The sequence below is a fragment of the Leguminivora glycinivorella genome, chromosome 6 (assembly GCF_023078275.1).
Source record: "Leguminivora glycinivorella isolate SPB_JAAS2020 chromosome 6, LegGlyc_1.1, whole genome shotgun sequence".
Taxonomy (NCBI): Eukaryota; Metazoa; Arthropoda; class Insecta; order Lepidoptera; family Tortricidae; genus Leguminivora; species Leguminivora glycinivorella.
The window spans coordinates 6,136,610-6,158,793 of NC_062976.1; the positions used below are offsets into that span (position 1 = coordinate 6,136,610).

The window sequence follows — 22,184 nt, forward strand, 5'->3', positions numbered from 1 at the left end:
TAGTTTTTGGCAATGTAAGGTGTCCCAAAATATTTATTTATAATTTATTAAAACTTTATTAATGCTCTATTTATCTTATAAAAAAAATCACAAAATAAATTGGAGGTGTTCCAGTTCAGTGTACATAAAAATACCTGCCAGTTGAATCGCCTAGCAATAAAAAAACGCACTATTTTATATGAACGTACACTATCTATCGAAATGCTCTAACGAACGCTGTGACAACTTATCTATGTAGTATTTTACTATTTTATTGGAATAGATAACACTCAATACAATACAGTGATGATAAAAGTAGTCGAAGAAATGTAAACACAACATTGTCTTGTTATTTATTAAATAATGTATTTTTTTTATTAGTGTTTTCTTTATCAGAATAAAAGTATTCCAACTGTTCGTAATATTTTAAAAGATTTAATCATTATAACTGTAAAATAAGAGTTTTTTTTAGATTACAACCATTGGCAACGATGATACTGAAATATAGGTCAAAACCATTAAAACTTATTGGACGAAAATAAAAGATAATTTTTATAAAAGCTGTTACAACGTTAGGAAGATAATGATCAAAAAATAAAAATTTAAAGTAATAATGCTGTCTTTAGCTAAGAGTGTCAATCAAGCGGGCAAGCACGGTCGCGTGATATGGATCATCGTATCGCTGCGTCTTTTTCGCACTTGTGGTTATATCACGCTATTGTGCTTGCCCGCCTGCTATGTCCAGATTTGAAAATCATTTATTCTGATGTTTGAATAATATACAAATCGTCACTACTTTTAAAAAAACTTGTATCTTCGTCTGTCAATGAAAAGAAAATTGTAGTAAGTATGTATGGAATGCATATAGACACTGCGTTTTAACTTTGAGGAGCAGCGTGAAATACGAGATTTTTTCAAAGTAGTGACGAAATGTCTATAGCGATGTATATTGTTAGCCGACGCTATGTATATTATGAAAGATTTTTCGATAAAACATTTTTTTATATATTTGTTTTACTTTATGCAGTGCTAGATGGCTATTATGTAAAGCACTGTAAAATCCACGTGCCGTTTATTTAGAATTTAAACACCGTTGTGTTAGAATTATTTATCTAAGAATTTGAAATATATGAGCACTTTTTTATGTACTAAGAAGTTTTATTGTAATATCTGTCTAGTTTAGCCCTTAGTTTAACACGCTGTGGTAAATAAGAAAATTCCTAAACTATCAAATGCAGACTTGCAGAGTTACTCACTGACGCAGTAGGTAACAAAGGTTTCAATTACTCTTATTTTTAATTACTAATTAGAAGGGAGGATGATACCCTAGTTTCAAATGTTTAAAAAATCAGTATCTAACATCTCTACCTAGATTTAAAAAAAAATAATCACAAGTATCACAACGAAATAAACAAAAGTTACAAGTATTTTTTATAATAAGAACGTCGAACTACATAAATTAAAAAAAAACGCGCCGCGTTTCACGAGCGGGCTTTGAGCGGGCGGGCATTTCCCGCGCTGTTAGTCGTAGCTTATTGGCTGTTTGGCACAGTTTCCACGGCCTTGACCGAGCTTGCTGCCGCAGTCGTCCCGCATCGCTCGCGGTACACGGACGTTGGCGTGCGGCCATTTTGGAAAATAGCGCGGTGAATTCAAAAATATAAATGGTAAGTTTTTTAGAATTTTGAAATAAAGTGACTTATTTCATGAATAAATATATACTTTAGAGTGATATTATTGAGAAATAAGAAGGATAAAAGTCATAGAAATAGATGGGATTGTGGATTTCAATTTTCAGCGGATTATTGTAATCGTAGTGTGACGTAACGTATGCCAATAAATAAAATAAATGTAACTCGAGAGAAATCCGTGTATTTTTGAAAGTGTAAAGAATACTTGGGGATAAAACTTACTATCTATTTTTGTGAAATTGTCTTCTGTAGGTATGTAATTATAATTATCTATTATACCTGTTTTGATTTATTTTAGGGATTAATTTAGTAAATTTCTACTTATTAATAAATAAATATATGCGAATCAAATATTAAATAAATACTCATTAATATTCTCGCTCTATTCTTGTAGGGTACTTAGGGCATTACATATTTTATTTAACATACGTATCAAAAACTGCGGTATCCTAAGTGAAAGTTGAGGAATAACATTTGATTAACATTGCAATTGTACTGTCTTGACTTGACCTATCGACCCACATTCGTAAATTCGTAAGAGTTGCGTTAGTTTTCTGCAAAAGATTGTCATCTCAAAACTCGAGATATGTTAAAAAATGCCCTTTCCATGAATGCGCCAATGATAAGTAAAACAAAAATTTTATACACAGATACAAAAACTGAACATTAATAAATAAAAAAAATATATCTTAGTGAAAACCATTTTCTTCAAAACTCATGTAATCTCGTACATGCATCTCGATAAGACTGCAGTAGTTACATTACATCACACTATTTCAATCAATTACCTATTAGCGTCGTCATCCCTGTAGGTGATAAAATCATATCATTGTTGTAGTCACCTTGGCTATAGTAAATATATATATATATAAATATATAGTATGTATTTTACGTATGTCACTACAGAAAAAACGGGATAGGTATTAAATACCTCTAATTTCCATAGTATTAAAATTTTCTATGGGACGCTAATTTTTTTGCACCTTTATTTTTTACTCTTGCCGCGTTTTTCTACAGTTTGATATTGCTTAGACTGTCTCGTTATTATGTCTCTCATCCTCCTTGCGTTATCCTGGCATTTGCCAAGGCTCATGGGAGCCTGGGGTCCGCTTTCACAACTAATCCCAAGATTTGGCATAGACACTAGTTTTACGAAAGCAACTGCCATCTGACCTTCCAACTCGAAGGGTAACTAGGCCTTATTAAGATTAGTCCGTACTAGTGTCTCATTATCATTGTCTGTATCAAATTATTGCAACTAAATTTAAAATAAATATAACATACCTACCTATTTAAAATAAAGTATCCGATAATCCATTTACCTATTATCAACCCTAAATATAAACGTCTTATTTATTTATCAACAGGGTTCAAACTTCTTTATAACACACAATACTACTCAACCTATCTACTCGTAAACCCGAGTTTCTTGACCAAGGTCCCTCTCACATCCCAAATTACTCCAAAATAATCCAGTTGTTCCCGCGATTTTATCCCAACCATACGTTTCTGCCAACTGGCACATTTACAGAACTTCCAATGCCCTTCAAAATAATGGTGTAATCCTATCAAAATAAGAAGACGCGCAATTTCAAGAGTATATTAAGAAGAATGGGGTTTTATATTTAGTTGGGTGATAAATGAAAACGCGGCAAGATGGTGTTCGGGAAGTGTTTTGTGTTTTTGTATTTATTGTAACGGTGTGGTTTGATGTGGAGAAATCTAAACTTCGTGTCAAGGTAGGTATGGAAATAAGTAGTCGGTATAGTAACTGCAGAGTAATATGAACATTTATCTGTAATTTTGTCTGTCTTTCTACGTAGAGTGGATGAATGCCTTACACTGTAATTGTTATAATTTTTGTAATTGTAAGATTGTAACACATAGTTTGTAGGTAGCTTACTTATGATTACTAAATTCATTCGCTTTCTCATATAGGTACTGTTTATCTGTTAAAGCGACAACTTCGTTTAGAGTACTGTGTCGAAAGTTGAAGCTTTCAGCACAGAACGTGGAAAAAAATGTATGTACTTATATGTAGGTAGCAAGCAGACTACAGCCTATGCAATTTACAAGGCGCTTAGACAAGTGACCAGTGCGCGTAGCCGAATGCACAAATGCTCACGAAACGCTCACGATAATATCTCTTTCGTAGCTATCTATCTCTATCGCTCTCTTGCATATTGGCGCGACAGAGCCAGACTACATTTCTGCGGCATTTCGATTGCGTTTCGTTTCGCAAAAATGCCCTTCGGCTACGGGGCCAGTCGTTCACGTATCGTATCGTAGATATATCTTTTTCGGTCACGCTAATACCACAGTATAATAAAGAGTACTATCGTACAGTATGGCCACTCCCGCTCCCCGTTGAAAGTGCCACCCACCCTCTCTCGGTTACCTCACAGTTACCGCTTGCCAAAAAAGCGAACAGTCGACCTGTCATATCTCACTCATACAAGCATATGGTACGCGTTCACCTACACGAGCTTAGAATGTGTGCTAGGAACGCGCCTCTTTCATATATTTGATCGCCAGTGTCCGAGGTGAGCTAATACGGAAGAGAGATACAAGTACGATACGCTACGGAGCGACAAGATAGGCTACTTGTCTATGTGCTTATGACATCATGAAGCGTCAGGTCGGTGATAAAATAAATGCTTTTAAATCCGTACCTATAAATAAACAAACAAATCAGCAACAATCTGTCGGGCCGCTTCGAACTTTTGAAATAGGTTAAATATTAGCTTTACATTCGATATTTAATGGATAACAATAACATATTGTCACTGTGTGTCAACAAAATGGTCACTTGTCACTGTGACATATTTGATCCATATCGTATCTAGAGCTAATATTTTACGTATTCGTATCGTACTTCGAGCTGGGCCGATTTTTGACAAGTTTTGAGTTGAAACTCCTAAATTTGTAGGTACTACAGATCCATACTAATATTATAAATGGGAAAGTGAGTGTGTCTGTTTGTTTGTCCGTCTTTCACGGCCAAACGGAGCGACGATTTGACGTGATTTTTTAAGTGGAGGTAGTTGAAGGGATGGAGAGTGACATAGACTACTTTTTGTCTCTTTCTAACGCGTGCGAAGCCGCGTGCAAAAGCTAGTAGAATTATAAGAACAACGGCCATCGGTTCTTTAATCTAAGTATTATATATCTCTCTCCCTAAGAGCTATATTTAAAAAAAAATGAATAGGTACTTTTTTTATGAATTTTTAAACATGGTCTAAAAAAACACTTTTATCGAAATTTGATTTTAGTGAAGGGTGTTACATCATACATGAAATCAACATGTTTGGATTTATCTTTGACTTTTCTAAAAATTCAAGAGAGATTTTAATTTTAAACTAATTGAAACAAAAGTTATGACCAACAACAGTTTTAGACCCTAAAATTTGTTCAAATTTGATTCCAAATATCGCAGAAAAAATTAGCTGTGAAGTAATCATGAGATATTATTTTGTTTAAAGACGATGCGGTTAATGTGATAGGCTTTAGAAACGATGATAATATCAATGGAATCAAATCGAAGGTCATTGGCGCAGGGAACGCCCTTAATCTGCAGTCTGCATGTTACGAGGACAAATTCCATTTGGAAGTTTAGACCAAAACAATACAAATCGTTTATTCGCAGTAATATAGTTACAAAATGGTCTTATATACTAGATAGTTCTACATATTACACCTGTCCAGGCATGCGAATTTTAAACAGTCAAGAATTCAAAATTCTTTAACTACTTATACCTAACATGCAAGTTACTAAGAAGTCTTCTGTAGTGAACACCCTGCGAATTTCACTTTCAATTCGGATGTTGCGGGTTCAAAAGACACTTTAGGGAGTTTTGGGTGAAGGAAACCATAGTGAGAAAATCGCACTAATCGCAATAATTCTAGCTTCCTCTCTGGGTTGGCAGGTGACACGGCTGTCGCTTTCGTAAAAAAATAATGATTTTGCCAGTAGATCTACGGTCTACTTGCTTTAATTATGCTCCAAACTGGACCAGCAGGTCAAGAGTTCGCTAAGACGTGCTTTGGGCCCTTTTTAATCAAAAAATGTATAATAAATAATACTTACCACCATACATTTTCTATGGCTAGGCCAACTGTATGGAAAAAGACGCCGCGTCGGCTTTGCTATACAGTTGGCCCGACGCTACGCTCGAGAGACGCTAGATGTGGGGGCCCTAAAGCTTCTATCATAAATTTCGAAGCACCCTTAAATTGTATCTACTTTATAGTTACGATTTCTAAGAAACCTTTAGTTCAAAGCTACACATTCTATGTCTAAGAAGTAATTACTATTCTCTTTTCGATCGATTCGACCTGTCCTTCATGGACTTGATAAGTAGGTAACTTCGCCTGTTGACAAATTACAGTACTTACCAAGTAGTTAGCGTTCGATCACTATCGATTGAATATCTTTTTTGTCTTTATTACATTTAAATACATTCGTAAAAGGTGCCCCAGGACAATGTGACCTGTGGATACATATGGCAATAGTTTAATTTAGAATTTAAGACGTTCAAATATTACTATTAATTGAAATTGTCTCTCATTCAAAATTTTCCCCTATTTATTATTTCATAGATACGTAAAAACTTTAAAGGTACAAGTTTAGTAGACTACATCTGCGAAAGCGATTTTTAGCCAAATTAGTAGAAAATAAGATAAGCTTATACAATGCCTTGCAGCTTTGCGGCAATGTACATACTTATAATAATATGTAGGTAGAATGGCATACCTTGTACGAACACATATACTTCTGGTACACTCATGCCAAAAACAATAATGACTATATTGTCTGTAGGCAATTTGTCGCGTCGCGGTCATGAGGTGTAAGGAAATTATCAAGCGAGCGTCGAGATATTTTGGGACGAAATTCCGTGACAAATGAATTAGCGAATCGCGAATCGGGACCGTGCATGTGTTTGCAATTTAGTTGCAGCGCGAGCTGTGGGTTGGTACATATTAATGTACATTTTTAACAAGTAGTTATGCAAACTGTAAACCTGCGTTACTTTAAAGGAAATAGTAGGCTTGACATTTTTCTACCGACGATTTTTCAGTGTTGCCCATCTAGTCCAGTTTTATTATATTAAACCACGGTACTTGAAACATTTTCTACGATTTGTTTTTTATGGAGATATGGCAATTTATAAAAATAAATTCAGATAATACCGCTTAGTCGCTCGCTAAATAATTTAATGCGCTGATTTATGAATATTAATAACATTATTGACTATAAAATCTGAACTGCTGATGGTAATTTAGAATCATACTCTCATACCGATCAAGTAATATAGTATTTTATACAATCGTGATATACAAAGCTTTTCAGTCGAGTACCATGTTTAGGCCACGAAGTTTGCTGAGTGGCCTAATAGTACGGTACGAGAGTGAAACGCTTAGTTATATCACTATTGTATACAATACTTTTTCTACGAGTCATCTTCATCATCAATGGACGGAAATATCATCATTCATGCAAGTTAAAATTAATGTTAATAGAGTCGTTCTCCGTTGTTTCAACATCGAATTACCTAACAACCAATTGTTTGTAATAACCGTCTGTGATTGGCCGATAACGCGACAGATAAAAAAAAATGTGTTTCAGATGGAGGAAAATTTGCCAGGTATCGCAAAATAGTATAGAAATTGTATGAAGTTCTATTTTTGAAATTATTACAGTTAACTATAATGTCAACTATAATGAGCTTATTATAATTGAGTCGGAACTGCCATAGAGTACCCAACACTGAAAAGTTAGCACTTATAGTTTAGTCTGTGGTGTCCTAATTGACAGATTACAGTCGACAAGTAGAAAAATAATATTTAAGTAGGTATCATAACAGCAATAACAGTCAGAGAATGTAAGGTAAGATATCTCTGCAATCTAAATGCCATAACTCATTTAATATACTTATATGACATTCTTAGGAGTCGTAGCAAACAATAACCATGGAATAGATTAGACGTTAACGTGGAATACTTTAGTATGACGTCTTGAATGAACACCAACAGCTCTCAAATTTACTCAGTTATTCTAAATTATTCTAAATATTGGTCGACCGGTGAAGATTGATGTAGCCAAATTAAAAACCTTAATTGAAGGAGATCCGAGGCTAACGAGTCGTACTCTTGCTACCGAGTTAGGCTGCTCTCATGTCACCATAGAAACACATTTACACGAGTTGGGAAAAAACTACAAATACAGTGTTTGGATACCGCACGAACTTGATAGAGATCAACTAAACCGCCGTGCCGATATCTGCATACAACTTCTGTCTTTTCGCCGCACATTCAACTGGTTGGACCATCTTATCACTGGAGCTGAAAAATGGGTCTTATATATAAATCACACACGCAAACGTCAGTGGCTAGCTCCAAACGAAAAAGGAATAGAGGCACCAAAAACAGAGCCTCACCCGAAAAAAGTTATGCTGTCCGTTTGGTTGTAACACTTCAGAGGTTACGCATCTCCATAGTTTCTAACGTATTAAGCTGCAAGTAGATGGATGGATAAATGGAAAACGTAATGCAGTATAAATTCACAACACTGAGCCCTAGAATGGAGTTTAAAGTATAAAAACATACCGGTAAAATTCTGATGCCGGAACTGATGCACTAGTTTGCTATTTTACACATAGAACGATATCCCATGACCCTGCTCGAGTTCTTTAAATTAGCTGAGGCATAAATAAAACGGGTGTCCGAACTTATCCACATAGAAATAAAGTTATTATCCGAACTTACCCCAACCTATGTGCATAGGTGAAAGACACTGTTACATGTTTCTAGGGACCCCTCTGTGGTGCCGAACATTATAAGTGGCGTTCCCAACGTTGAGCCTTAGGGAGAATATCGCAATTGGAAAAAATAATAGAATTTATTACTTTAGTATTAGTGAAGGCGAATATCTGGCTGTACTTTAATTTAATATAAGTTGTATTATCTGCTGTATTGGCGAACATTTGTTGGCTATTTACAATTATTATTATTGACAAATTTAAGCTTAGAAACTTAAAATATTCTGTGTTACTTGTCATAAAACTTAAAAAAAAAAAATTTTTTTAAGCTTATAAACTTAAACAATTAGAAGTGTAACTCCTTATATATAGAGGTTGTATATCATACAAAATAATTTTGGAAATCTTTTCTTAATTCGGACATTTCGATAAAAGTATACCATACTTTAAAAACAAAATGGATTTCATAAAAGCAGGTTGCAAAATAACGCATTTACACAAAGATGAAATCACACACGAGTTGGCGATTCGTAGGCTTCCAGTAAATCCAGTTTCCAGAAGGACCAGTTTGTGTCAGGCGTTAAAAGAAACAGTCGAGCTTGCTCGAAAGGGTAGTTTGAAATTTCAAGACCTTGTCGTCAACGATCCAGTGGGAGAAATCAAGCTGTGTCAGGATAAGATTCAGGAAATTGAACGCGAAGTATCTGATGATATTTCGGCAGTCGCTAAGGATAGGTTACTTTCGCGTTGCAAGTACTTAATATGTCGTCTCTCTCGGTTGGATCAAAATCTTGAGGAAGTTCAGCTACTGAAAGGAACAGTATCTACTATTATGGAACAGTTGCTGGGAGATGACTCGTCGGCCTCTTCTGAATCTGGCGGAGAAGATCCTGCGTCTGCTGTAGGTGACCGAATTGTCCGAGAAGTGGTATACAAACCGGAAAAGACTTTTAATATAAATTCCTTGAACTTGAAATTCAAAGGCGATACTTGCGTTCGCTCTTTTTTGTCGCGGTTGGAGGAACTACGCGTTGCTCGTAGGATTTCCGAGAACCGAATTTATAGGGGTTTCCCCGAGATTCTTGAGGGACCGGCGTTGTCATGGTTTCGATCTCAGCGTACAGACTTGTTGTCCTATCGGGAGGTAGTATCCGCTTTAAGGGAAGAGTTTGATATTCCAGATTTGGATCATCTTCTTTTACAAGAGATTAGAAACCGGACACAGGCTAAGTCCGAGACTATCGTGTATTTTGTCTCCACGGTGCTGGGAATGTACGACCGTCTGAGCCGTCAGGTTCCTGAAGAGGATAAGCTGGACACGCTGATGCGTAATATTAGGCCGGAGTTTTCGAAGGATTTGGCTCTTCATGATGTCAGGTCCATTAAACAACTGAAAGACTTGTGTAGGAGGATTGAATTGGCTCAAGTTAAGGCAAAGCAGTTTCATGAACCGCTGTTATCAAAGAAATCGGGGTCGTCATCCCTAGGTACTGAGGAAAATAAGGGTGAGACTAGAAATAGGTTTGGTTCTGCTCGTACTTCTAACATGTCTAAGACTTTTGTCGCTGCTGTAGGGCAGACCTCTTCCGGAAGGAATGACCTTTTCTGTTTTCGTTGCGGGAAAACCAATCATCCTACTAGGGCGTGTAGATCTTCTAGGGAAACTGTGTGTTTTAAATGTGGTGCGAAGGGAGTTCGTACCCCTGAGTGCCCAAAATGTAACCCGGTTCCAAAAAAACTGAATAACTTTGTCTCTTCTAAAAAGAAAACATCCCTCCCATCCACTCCTGTACAAGTAGAAGAGACAATTCATTTTAATCCTCCACAGGGTGATAATCGACTTTACTTGCCTTTGAAAGTATTTGACTTAACAGTGAGAGCGTTATTAGACTCAGGATCATCGGTTAGCCTTTTGGGTCGCGGTAGCCAGTCCATTTTCGAATCGGTAGGCATCCCAGTACAGGAACGCGACAAACCTCTTTCTTTGAGGGTGGCCGATGGCCATCCACTCTTAATTACTCATTACATGATGATACCTATAAACTTCAAAGGTGAATTAAAATTAATACATTTTGACATTCAACCGAATATTAAAAATCGGATGATTCTTGGCCTCAACTTTTGGCGTGCTTATGATTTAATTCCGGAAAAAATTAAAGATGTAGTAGAAACTTTTAATGATGGACGCGTCTCTTGCAGTGCTACTTTACCCAGCGCGTCGGGATTAAATGATTATAACAATTTGACTCACGACCAAAAGAATCGTTTAGAAAAGGCTAAAAAATTGTATGAACAAATTGATACTGACAAGGTAGGATTGGGAAAAACCCACCTCATAGAACATGTTATAGACACGGGTAATGCACACCCGATTAAACAAAAATATTACCGTCTTAGTCCGGATAAGCTTGCGGCTTTGGAAAAGGAGGTAGACCGTATGCTTAAAGAAGGAATAGTAGAACCTTCTCACTCACCCTGGAATTCTCCTGTAGTAATGGTCGAGAAGCCCAATGGGGATATGAGACTCTGTCTAGATAGTAGAAAGGTTAACTCCGTTTCCAAGTCCGACGCCTACCCAGTACCCTATGTTCACTATATTCTCGATAATTTGCGTGATGCGAAATATCTCACTTCTCTTGATTTAAGTGCAGCGTATCATCAGATTCCGTTGAGTGAAAGCTCGAAAGAAAAGACTAGCTTTACAGTGCCCGGAAAGGGATTATTTCATTACAATAGAATGTGTTTTGGTCTTGTAGGTGCCTCAGCCACCATGCAAAGGTTAATGGATAACTTATTTACAGCGGAATTTGACAATAAAGTATTTTGTTACATAGATGATATAATTATATGTACATCCGATTTTGACGAACACATACGTTTAATAGAAGCTGTTTTTGAAAAACTCAAAGCAGCAAATCTTACCATTAATATGAAGAAATCTTTATTCTGTAGGTCTGAGCTAAAATACTTAGGATATCTGGTAGATAAATATGGCCTTCGTACAGATCCTTCTAAAGTAGATGTAATTGTAAATTTTCCCATACCCAAGGACTCAAAGAGTGTCAAAAGCTTCCTTGGTATGTGTGGTTGGTACCGAAGGTTTATAAATAATTTTGCTAAAGTCGCTCGACCTTTATCTCGATTAACGAGTAAAAAAGTACCTTTTGTTTGGTCAGAGGAAGTTAATAACTCTTTTAATTTATTAAAATCTGCTCTTATCTCTGCACCTATACTAAAGTGCCCTGATTTCAACGAAAGTTTTTATATTCACTGTGACGCATCCTCGTATGCCATTGGTGCCGTCTTAACTCAACGGTATGACAACCTAGATCATCCAATTGCTTACTCCAGCCGTACTCTTAATAAACCAGAGACTAATTATTCGGCAACTGAACGCGAGTTGTTGGCCGTAATTTATGGTTTAGAGCAGTACCGAGCCTATGTAGAAGGTAGGAAATGTTATATCGTGACGGATCACGCTTCGTTGAAATGGTTTCATAATTTAAAAATCCCTCTGGTCGTTTAAATAGATGGGCCTGTCGCTTAAGTCAGTTTAATTTCGAGATCATACACAGGAAAGGTAAAGAACATGTAATTCCGGACTGCCTTTCACGCATTCATGTGGATGCCATAGACGCATCTTCTATTCAGGACCCGTGGTACTTAGATTTATACAAAAAGGTTTCTGAAAAGCCTTCTTTATTTCCAAATTTTAAAATTGAAAATGACAAACTGTTTCGATACTCTAAAAATAAATATCGCCTTACCGCTCAATTCGAATGGAAGTTGGTATTACCCTACGAGCTGAGAAACGAAATACTAATCAAGTACCATGATGATCCTACGGCCGGTCATTTTGGAGTGGCTAAAACTCACTCTAGGATCGCCGAGCTATACTATTGGCCTACTCTATTTCAAGATGTTAAAGAATACGTCAGTACCTGTGAAATATGCAGGACTTATAAACCTATAAACTTAGCTCGTCCTGGTTTGATGGGTAACCCACGTCGGGTATCTGTTCCAGGCGAGGCCATTTCCTGCGATATATTAGGACCTTTTCCGCCTTCTTATTCGCGGAACCAATATCTATTTGTATGTACGGACTATTTTAGTAAATATGTTACGTTATTTCCTTTACGCACTATCACTGCGAAAGCAATAGTGAAGTGTTTAGAAAAAGGTATTTTCCTTGTACACGGGATTCCAAAGATTTTATTCTGTGACAATGGTGCTCAATTTCCATCCAAGGATTTCAGAGATCTCATGACTAAATATGGGGTTCCCCATATTTTCTATAACCCTAGATACCATCCTCAGACGAACCAAACGGAGCGCGTAAACCGTGAGTTAGTCAGAACCATTGCCTCCTATGTGCGTTCTGATCACCGTAATTGGGATAAGAACGTCTCAGAGATTCAGTGCGCCCTTAATACTGCCAAGCACGAAGTTACGAGACACTCCCCGTATTTCCTCATGCATGGTCGTCAAATGATATTAGATGGTTCTATTTATAGTCATGAGACCCCTATAGATCCTGATTCTGTAGAGATAGATACCAGTGGTATTTTTTCGGATAAGTTGAAAGAGCTCCAGTCTGTATTTAATAAGGTGCGTCATTTGCAAACTGCTTCCCATGAACGTAATGCTCGATATTACAATATGAGGAAGCGACATGTAGTATTAGAAGAAGGTCAAATAGTATATAAAAAGTGTTTTCCTTTATCGAACGCATCTAAAAATTTTTCAGCTAAATTGGCACCTCGTTACGAAAAATGTGTTATACACAAAAAATTAAGTCCCTTAGTCTTTACTTTAAAATCCCTAGGAGGTAAACTTTTAGGTAACTTCCACATAAAGGATATTGTCCGTCCGGGTGAAGCAGAGCCTTCCCCTAGATAGCTAACATTTGGGATTTGGGCCAAACTCGTCCGTACATACGTATAATCTATTTGTTAGGAATCTGTGGATCTCCTACTTTCTCTTGCAAACTAGGAATCTCTATATCTCCTGTTTGTATAGGCTTGGTTGCGCGCGAACCAACCTACCTCTCTAATAATTATGTCCTTATAAAGACGTAAATACTTAAAGAATATATACACATAAATATGAGTCTCACTCGTTAATATTTCTAAAAAGGTGAACTTTGCGAAGTCCACACTTCTAATAGAATATTTTACATAGAACCGTTACTTGGTAAGTCTAAGAGTTCTATCTCTTAGCCTGGTAGTATTCGAGATAGCTTGTTGTTAGGATAGTTCAGATCGAAAAGAATCGTCCAGCACAACCTAATCTTACCTTTTTAGGCATTCTGTAATAAAGGACATGAAATGTGCCTCCATCTTTAATTTAAGAACCGTGGATCCACAATTATTTTACACGTAGGTTACATTAGTTAGTTCCATACTTAACGTAGTATCTCTCTCATAAGATAGGATAGTTTCTTGCATGATAGATGTAAACCCATTTCAGTAGTTGTAGTTAATTTCCAAATCCCTTGGATTAGAAAGTCGTTCCTAAGGTAATATATAAAAAAAAAAAATAATAATTTGTAGTTCCGTACATGCCTGATCAGCCTCTGTACCAAACATATTTTGAATTAAGTTAAGTTTATTTAGTTTCTGTTGCTTCTTTAGACAGAATTTACGTTTATTTCATGTTCCTACTCATCCTACGAGTTCATTTTAGTTATCTTTATATAAAAATTAAGAGAACCAAATCCCAATAGTAGTATAACATAAAATTCTGTTTGAGTATCTATATCCTTACTAACCGCTAACACTCTCCAAATTTCTGCTTATTAACCGCTTTCAAATGCAATCAACTAATTCTCTTCGCTTAGCTCTTGCACCGTCATTCTATATTCAAATCCCTAATAACCGTTAACTCCTTTGATGCTACTTACTAATGCTTATATCGCCATTAATACTTCCGCTTTTGCTGAATAGTTCCCTGTTCTATCCCAGATACATAATTAAATTCCTTCACCTACCAGTTAAAAAAAAAATTTTCAATTCAAAAATTTTTTTTTTAACCCAACCAAAGATGAACTGTAACACTTCAGAGGTTACGCATCTCCATAGTTTCTAACGTATTAAGCTGCAAGTAGATGGATGGATAAATGGAAAACGTAATGCAGTATAAATTCACAACACTGAGCCCTAGAATGGAGTTTAAAGTATAAAAACATACCGGTAAAATTCTGATGCCGGAACTGATGCACTAGTTTGCTATTTTACACATAGAACGATATCCCATGACCCTGCTCGAGTTCTTTAAATTAGCTGAGGCATAAATAAAACGGGTGTCCGAACTAAATATCAGTATATACTTAGTGACGTTGTCTCTTAGCGTTAATAGACCTTGTCCAATCACTGAATTCCCACAGTAATAGAGTAGCGATCTATTTTCGACGCGCGCGCATTGACAATGACCGCTTCCTTGCTGTCACTGTACAATGTCACTAATGAGCGGAACTGCGGCCTCGGTGACAGCCAACCGCAGGCAATACAACCTGCAGCCAACTTTATAATGAGTCATTATTAATGACAGTTGAATCGAAAAAGTTTTAATGAGCCGAGGGAATCCTTGAGGTATTTTATTTAAGTCGCGGTTTGATAAACGAGACTTTTTAACGGTAATTGTCGACCATATCATTTTAGGCTATTGGATTTGAATGATTAGTTGTCAAAGCGGACCCCAGGCTCCCATGAGCCGTGTCAAAATGCCGGGATAACGCAAGGAGGATGATGGATTTCAATGATTAGACGGGGTTTCCAGGATTTCTAATCACGTTCACAGCTGCGTATAAAAAAACCTACGTAATAAACTGAAATACATGCGAATACGAAAAGAAACGTAGCCAAATCAAAATCACAAACGCTTACGATAATATCGTTATCTCGTTATCTCTATCGCTCTCCCGTATTCGCGCGACAGAGCCAGACTACGTTTCGATTGACACTAACGATTTTTATCTCAACTTTTATAGTCGCGGCATTGCCCATTTTTTATATTAGGTATTAACTAGTATCTAGTATTAAGTAGTAGGTAAGTATTATCTTTATTATCATAGTTATTAGCAACTTGGTCTGTCAATCGTAGTAACACTACCATTTTAATTTCTTAGAATATTTATAAACATACTAGCTTTTGCCCGCGGCTTCGCACGCGTTAGAAAGAGACAAAAAGTAGCCTATGTCACTCTCCATCCCTTCAACTATCTCTACTTAAAAAATCACGTCAAGTCGTCGCTCCGTTTGGCCGTGAAAGACGGACAAACAAACAGACACACACACTTTCCCATTTATAATATTAGTATGGATAACGGACACTAGGTATAACTTTCGAAAACCGCAACCAACTAGATACAGTTTAGGTACTTATTAAAAATACTTACAATCTGAAATAATGTCATCCAATATATATTGCAAAAAATGTAAAGAAGCCGCTGAGAAACAACCAGAGTGTTCCGTGTTATGTGCCTCACGTGCACGTGAAAAGAGGGTATGTACATGTATAGAAAACTATACCTATGACATCGTGTCCCTTCAGGCAGTTACACAGGGACAAATATAAGGTGAAGAATTAGGCACTGGTCTACGAGTAAGCGATGAGCAATCGGCAATAGAGACGAACAATAGTTATTTGTTATACAAGGGGGCAAAGTTGTATTTTAACGCCGAGTGTGGAATTGAAAAACGAGCAAGCGAAAGGTTTTTATAGTTGAACCACGAGCGAAGCGAGTAGTTCGAGAATAGAATCCTGAACTTGCGAGTTTTTTAACACACGAGAAGTAAAATACATTTGCACCCGAGTGTAACACAAAACTTTTCCCCTCACTATAGCGAGGAAACTACAACGCAAAAATAGTTATTTGTTTTACAAGGGGGCAAAGTAGTTGTTTAACCGCACGTGCCAATATTGATATCCGAGCAAGCGAAAGATTCCAATATTGAAGTGGAATAAAAAAGTGGAATCTTGAGCGTTGCGAAGGTTTCAAGGCACGAAGGTTAAACAAACTTTGCCGCCGAGTGAAACACAAAACTTTTCACCACACCAACACGAACAAAATACTGACTATAAAACATCAAAATAAATGGAATCCATCAATTTATTCAATATTTATGATTCAAAATCATCATTTATAGGTAAAATCTAGCAGCCAGATTAAGACATCGAGTTAAAATTTGTATGAAATTACTTTGCCCCCTTGTGGATAAAATGCAATTTTGCTATCTGTTTTCGAATAGCAAAGAAAGCCTTTACCAGTTGGTGTGGTGAAAATGCGTTTATCACTGCTTCCAGTAGTTCCACAGGTGGTAAATCATCTTTATTACTAGATTCACCTACTTTTATCAATTTTAAAGCAGTCAATTTGACTTTATTCAAGGTCAAATTACTTTACCCACTAGTGGATAAAATGCGTTTTTACCCGCTGGTATTAAAGGACATAACACGTGTTTCCGAGCTAGTGAGGGGAAAAAAATATTAGTCGCTCCCGTGTAAATAAGGGAGAATCAGCGATTTATTGGTCATCGCTCGGCGACGAATAACTCGCTCGCGCTATCATCGCGTCTCTTTTATCTACACAAGAGCAGGGGCAGCTCACTCCGCGATTCTATCGCTGCGCTACAAGTACATCCTGGCGGCCGCGAGTTCTAATCAGGGGTAGCGCGTTCTCACGGAACGCACGTTCGCACTTTCTATTGTTACTTTACGTCGCAAGTTTTTTTAAGGTTCATATGCGATGTCCGCGTGTGGAATGGCTAATAATGCCTAGTTAAATAGACATCATGAATAAAATAGGACGATCTTACACAGATCTCAGTCCCACAGAAAAGTTCAATAAGGCTTGTGATGTTGGGACTTAAACAAAAATATATACTTAAATACTGTAGGTACCTATATGTAAAGAAAGTACCTAAGACGAATATAATAGTACTTATAACATTTTAATGCATAAGCAACCCTATCGTCCGACGCTGCACACGTGCGGCTCGTTTCTATGTTAGAATTTTGTAGGCATTTAAAAAGGCGGCATTTCGTGAACATCAAAGCAGTGGGCCTTCTGTACTTGTACTTATATTCTGTGACAAGAGCGACTATCTTTTGTTCGTTTCTATCGCCGATAGCTCATCGCTTACTTACTTTTGGTAAAGTAAGTAACTTTTGGTGGGACCAGCAGTGCCTTAGGGGGTGCAACAAAGAAAAATTTATTTTCGATTTTCTTGGAAACATTTTTTTTTAGTAAGTATAGGTAGACGTTTGACCACGATCACACCTAATGGACATAAAGAACAACCTGAACATAAAGTATAAGTACTTACTCATTCGATTTTAGCCAAGGGAAGGATATTGAAATATTGATTAGGTATGAAAAAACAGTTAAGCACAGATAGATAGATAGAAATGCAAGAGATTCGATTATCTTTACAGCTTACGCCTACCACAAAATATAATATACTACCGATTGGATACTAGTAGAGACATCTTACATTGTTGCTACAACTAAATCATAACCATAATACAATCAGATATTATTTAGATTACTATATACTATAGTAGATTTCGAAATATTTGCGGATAGGCACAATTTCCCATAAGTAACGTAACTTTTCCAACATTCACAGGCCCCCATTGACAAGCCAATCGTGTGGGTGCTCGGAGGACCGGGCTCCGGCAAAGGCACGCAATGCGACAAGATCATCGCCAAATATGGCTTCACCCATCTGTCATCTGGCGACCTCTTGCGGGCGGAGGTGAAGAGTGGATCGGAGAGAGGGAAGAGCCTTACAGCTATTATGGAGCGAGGTAAACATTCTAAATTTCTGTCTAAAGATATTCATTATTAGCTACATGATATTTATCTATCTACTTACCCATTTATCCTTTGACAATCTCTTTGGAAAACCGAAGTGAAAAGCGGATCAGCACGGGAAGCATGGTCGCGCGATAGACGATAAAATAGCAGGCCGTCCCTATCGCACTATTTGTAAATGCGATAGGGACGGCCTGATATTTTATCGTCTATCGCGCGACCATGCTTCCCGTGCAGGGTACTTTTTTTTATCACCCAGGGGGAATCCATTATGGATCCCACTGGCCCGGGAGGGGCCAATGCCGGACTCGCACGGACTAAACCCTCTGGGGCGTTCCGCCGCTCGCTGTTTGGACGGGGTTTCGGGCACTCGGTTGTAGGCCTCCGATACCCCGTCAGCGATGCCCTTGCGAGCCCTTCCCCAATTTCTTCCTTCGGATCAGGGTACCTACCCAACGTCACAATTGTTTAGGTACGCTTTCTAGCGTATGTTGCGAGTTGTAGCTGTTAATGTTTGATAGCGTCCCAGTATAACAGACTGCCTAATCTTTCGGTCCAAGGTATGCATCCAAGATTACATGCGTTTCATGTTAAGCCTCCTACCAAAAAGAGTAGAAATAGAAATGAAATCTTTTGGCTAAAGCACTGAAGCCACCAATATCAAGAAATGTCCACACATAAACCACCTAAACATTTCAAATGTATGAAGATGATTTGTATTCCAGGTGAACTGGTCCCCAACGAGCTGGTTATGGAGCTTCTGAAGGACGCCATCGAGGCCAAACTCGCTGAGTCTAAAGGCTTCCTCATCGACGGCTACCCGCGTGAGAAGAGCCAAGGCGAAGCCTTCGAGAAGACCATCGCTCCTTGCACTGTAAGTAGTCCTTTCTCTAACAACGGTATTACAGGGTGGCCCAAAATTACGTTGACAAAGAATAGTAAAATGTTGAAATAAACCTAAATATCGAAGTTACCGAAAATATTTTTTGAGCCTATATTTATTGTATATTTCTACATTCACCATGAATATTTCAACAGCATTCATGTCCATTTCGCAAGATTTTCTATGTAGACCAATTGTAAAACGGCGATTTTTTCAAATTCATACGTTCGATACGTTTCAGCCTACCTACGTAAATTCACCTCACTTAAAACTATAAATTATAGTTTTAATCAATCTTAAAACCCTAGCCCGTTTATTGATTACAAAAATTAGGATATTTAAAAAGCTAAACGTGCAATAAGTTAGACGAAAGTCATACTAGAGGTGCAGCGGCATATCGTTATTTTTTTTTCTTACATTTGCGTTTGTACTTTAAAGCCAAAGGAGGGCATTTTGAAGGCGATTCAATTTATTTGGTCAAAAATTATTAAGGTTTCACATTTTAATTTGTTGGACAATCATTCGTATAAGGAAGGACAGAAAAATAATTATACAAACGTTTGTCAACGTATTTTTGGGCCACCCTGTAGTATGTAACCTGTGTCTAAGAATGATAGAGAACCGGCGTCGAAGATGCAGTAATGTGCAAAACTAACGGGAAAATATGAAAAATATGACTTTCCATACTTAAAGGGTCCTTGACACAAATTATCACCTTTGCTGCGGCAATAAATGTAACTCGACCCCTACAGCATTGAACGTGTTAAGATACTATTCACGACATAAAAATACTGGAAATCAGCCGGCCTAGCATGCTTGTGTGATATAGCTTATCGTGTTGGTATGTCTTTTCTCACGTTTTGTATGTACGAAAAGGATAAAGCATTATTTTTATGGATGAACACCCGATGGCACAACAATTAGAAACCACGAGTATAGAGAATAAACACTCGCTCGTTTCCACATTTCAAGTAGAACCCCATATTCCACGATACACCATATTTCAAAGTAATTGTTACTTATACCTATCCTTAAGAATCAGGCCAAACCTAAAAGAAGAGAGCAGGCAGAAAACTTCGAATATACACAGGATAGAGTTTTAACTCGTAATTTCTTTTATCTTATTCTTTCTATCTACCTAAAACATCAACGCAGCCTGTGCGTCATTGCTAAAGAAAAATTTTCTTATTTTCAGGTTATCATTTACTTCGAGGCAACCGCCGAAACCCTGACCAAGCGTCTCCTAGGCCGCGCCGCCAGCTCTGGCCGTGCTGATGACAACGAAGAGACAATCAAGCTGAGGCTGAAGACTTTCGTGGACAACAACGAACTAGTCCTCGCGCAGTACCCTGACAAATTGAAGAGGGTAAGTGTTTCCGAAGATGGTTGGTATCCCATCGAAGCGTTGTCCTGTAACTCCTGTATTGAACACTGCACATCCTGACGAATGGTTGCATAGCTTGCTCTGGCCTCGCTACTGACGACAGAAAGGAAACCATCAAGCTAAGACTGAAGACCTTCGTGGACAATAACAAGCTGGTCCTGGCGCAATACCCTGACAAATTGAAGAGGGTAAGTGGTCCCGAAGATGGTTGGTATCCCATCCTTGTCCTGTACCTCCTGTAGTGGACACTGGCCACCCTGACGAAACTTCTGTTCTGGGTGATACCCTGAGAAAGTATCTAATGGTTACATAGCTAGCTCTGGCCGTGCTGACACTGCTGACGACAGAGAGAAAACCATGAAGCTGAGAATGAAGACCATCGTGGATAACAATGAGCTGGTCTTAGCGCAATATCCTGACAAATGGAAGAGGGTGAGTGGGTTTCAGAACAGTTGAAATCCCGATGAAGCGTCTGTCCTGTAGTGGACGCCATGACAAAGCGTCTGGATATCTGCAGTGGACACCCTGAGCGTCTGATCGTTCTAGCAACGCAACCATCTCTCTTCGTGCTGATGATAATGAGGAAACTATCGTAGACAACGCGCTGGAGCTTGCACAGTACCCTGACAAAAGTTGAAGCAGGTAAGTTACTGATTACACTCTGATGCAGAATTAGAATCATTAGGACTAAAAAGCGCCTAGGTCTTTTACGACCATTACTGTTTATGGTCAAATTAACGGTAATACAATCTGACCCAGAACTGACATTCTGGACACAAATTTGAAAATCTAAGAATTTCCTGCAATACCTATACAATAAAGAGTTTAATGACACAGACCTCTTTAACACAACTCTTCGAGGCTTAAAAAACAGAGTTAAAAATAAGTTCACAGGTGTCGACTGTTAGTTTTATTTTTTTATTTGTACCAGTAACACGCTTAGCTTAGTTTAAATAGTTTAATCATTATGTATTTCCACATGGAGGTAAACGTCTTATGACATACCTACATAAAATGATAAAAAAGGTCAAGGACGTCCTTCCTCTCTTTCCTTTATCCGTAATATCCGTATACATTAAGTTAGATAAGTTACCAACTCAGGTCCGTTGCAACTATGTATTTATAATTCTACAACGATTTCGGCACTGTTTTGTCTATTTTCATATGTAATACAACTCAATGTAACTCTTCTGTAATGACTGTTTGTGCCAAAATAAAGAGAAAAAAAAAAAAAAAAATTTCCGCAATACCAAATTACCCATTAACAACATTATCTGCAAAAGGTCTAAAAACTAACCTTGTAATTTGAAATTGCAGATAGACGCCGAGAGGAGTGTAGATGACGTCTTCGCAGAGGTGGTCAGCATCCTCGACTCCATCGTGAAGGCCTAACGCCCCCGCCCGCTTTGTACATACGCCCTTATTTATAAACATTTGTTGAGCAATAAATATGTTTTAATTTTGTTACTGTTGTCTTTTCTTCTTCAGATCCACCCCATCGTGAAGGCCTAACGCCGCCCGCTTTGTACAGTCGACTACAAAATATGTGTTTTTTTCACCTTATTACAATGCATTAAGGTGAAAAAGTGTATACATCTCTTTGTAGTCGACTGTACATACGCCCTTATTTATCAACACCTTATTTAACTTTTTTTTTTTTGTTGAGCAATAA

The 22,184-nt window shown here is 37.6% G+C and overlaps 1 protein-coding gene across 3 annotated transcripts; it reads left to right on the forward strand.

Annotated features, from left to right (window-relative positions):
- The first annotated feature begins 1,541 nt into the window (after window positions 1–1,541).
- Window positions 1,542–21,979, forward strand: LOC125227264 (adenylate kinase isoenzyme 1-like). 3 transcript variants are annotated; one of them, XM_048131525.1, is made up of 5 exons: window positions 1,542–1,646; window positions 18,058–18,238; window positions 18,971–19,119; window positions 20,324–20,494; window positions 21,830–21,979. In XM_048131525.1, exons 1-5 carry the CDS (start codon window positions 1,644–1,646, stop codon window positions 21,902–21,904), a joined length of 579 nt encoding a protein of 192 aa, XP_047987482.1. In that variant the 5' UTR covers window positions 1,542–1,643; the 3' UTR covers window positions 21,905–21,979. The 3 variants fall into 3 exon arrangements, with proteins under 3 accessions (XP_047987482.1, XP_047987480.1, XP_047987481.1); XM_048131523.1 differs by lacking the exon at window positions 1,542–1,646 and adding an exon at window positions 3,161–3,409; XM_048131524.1 differs by lacking the exon at window positions 1,542–1,646 and adding an exon at window positions 15,809–15,931.
- The last annotated feature ends 205 nt before the right edge of the window (window positions 21,980–22,184 follow it).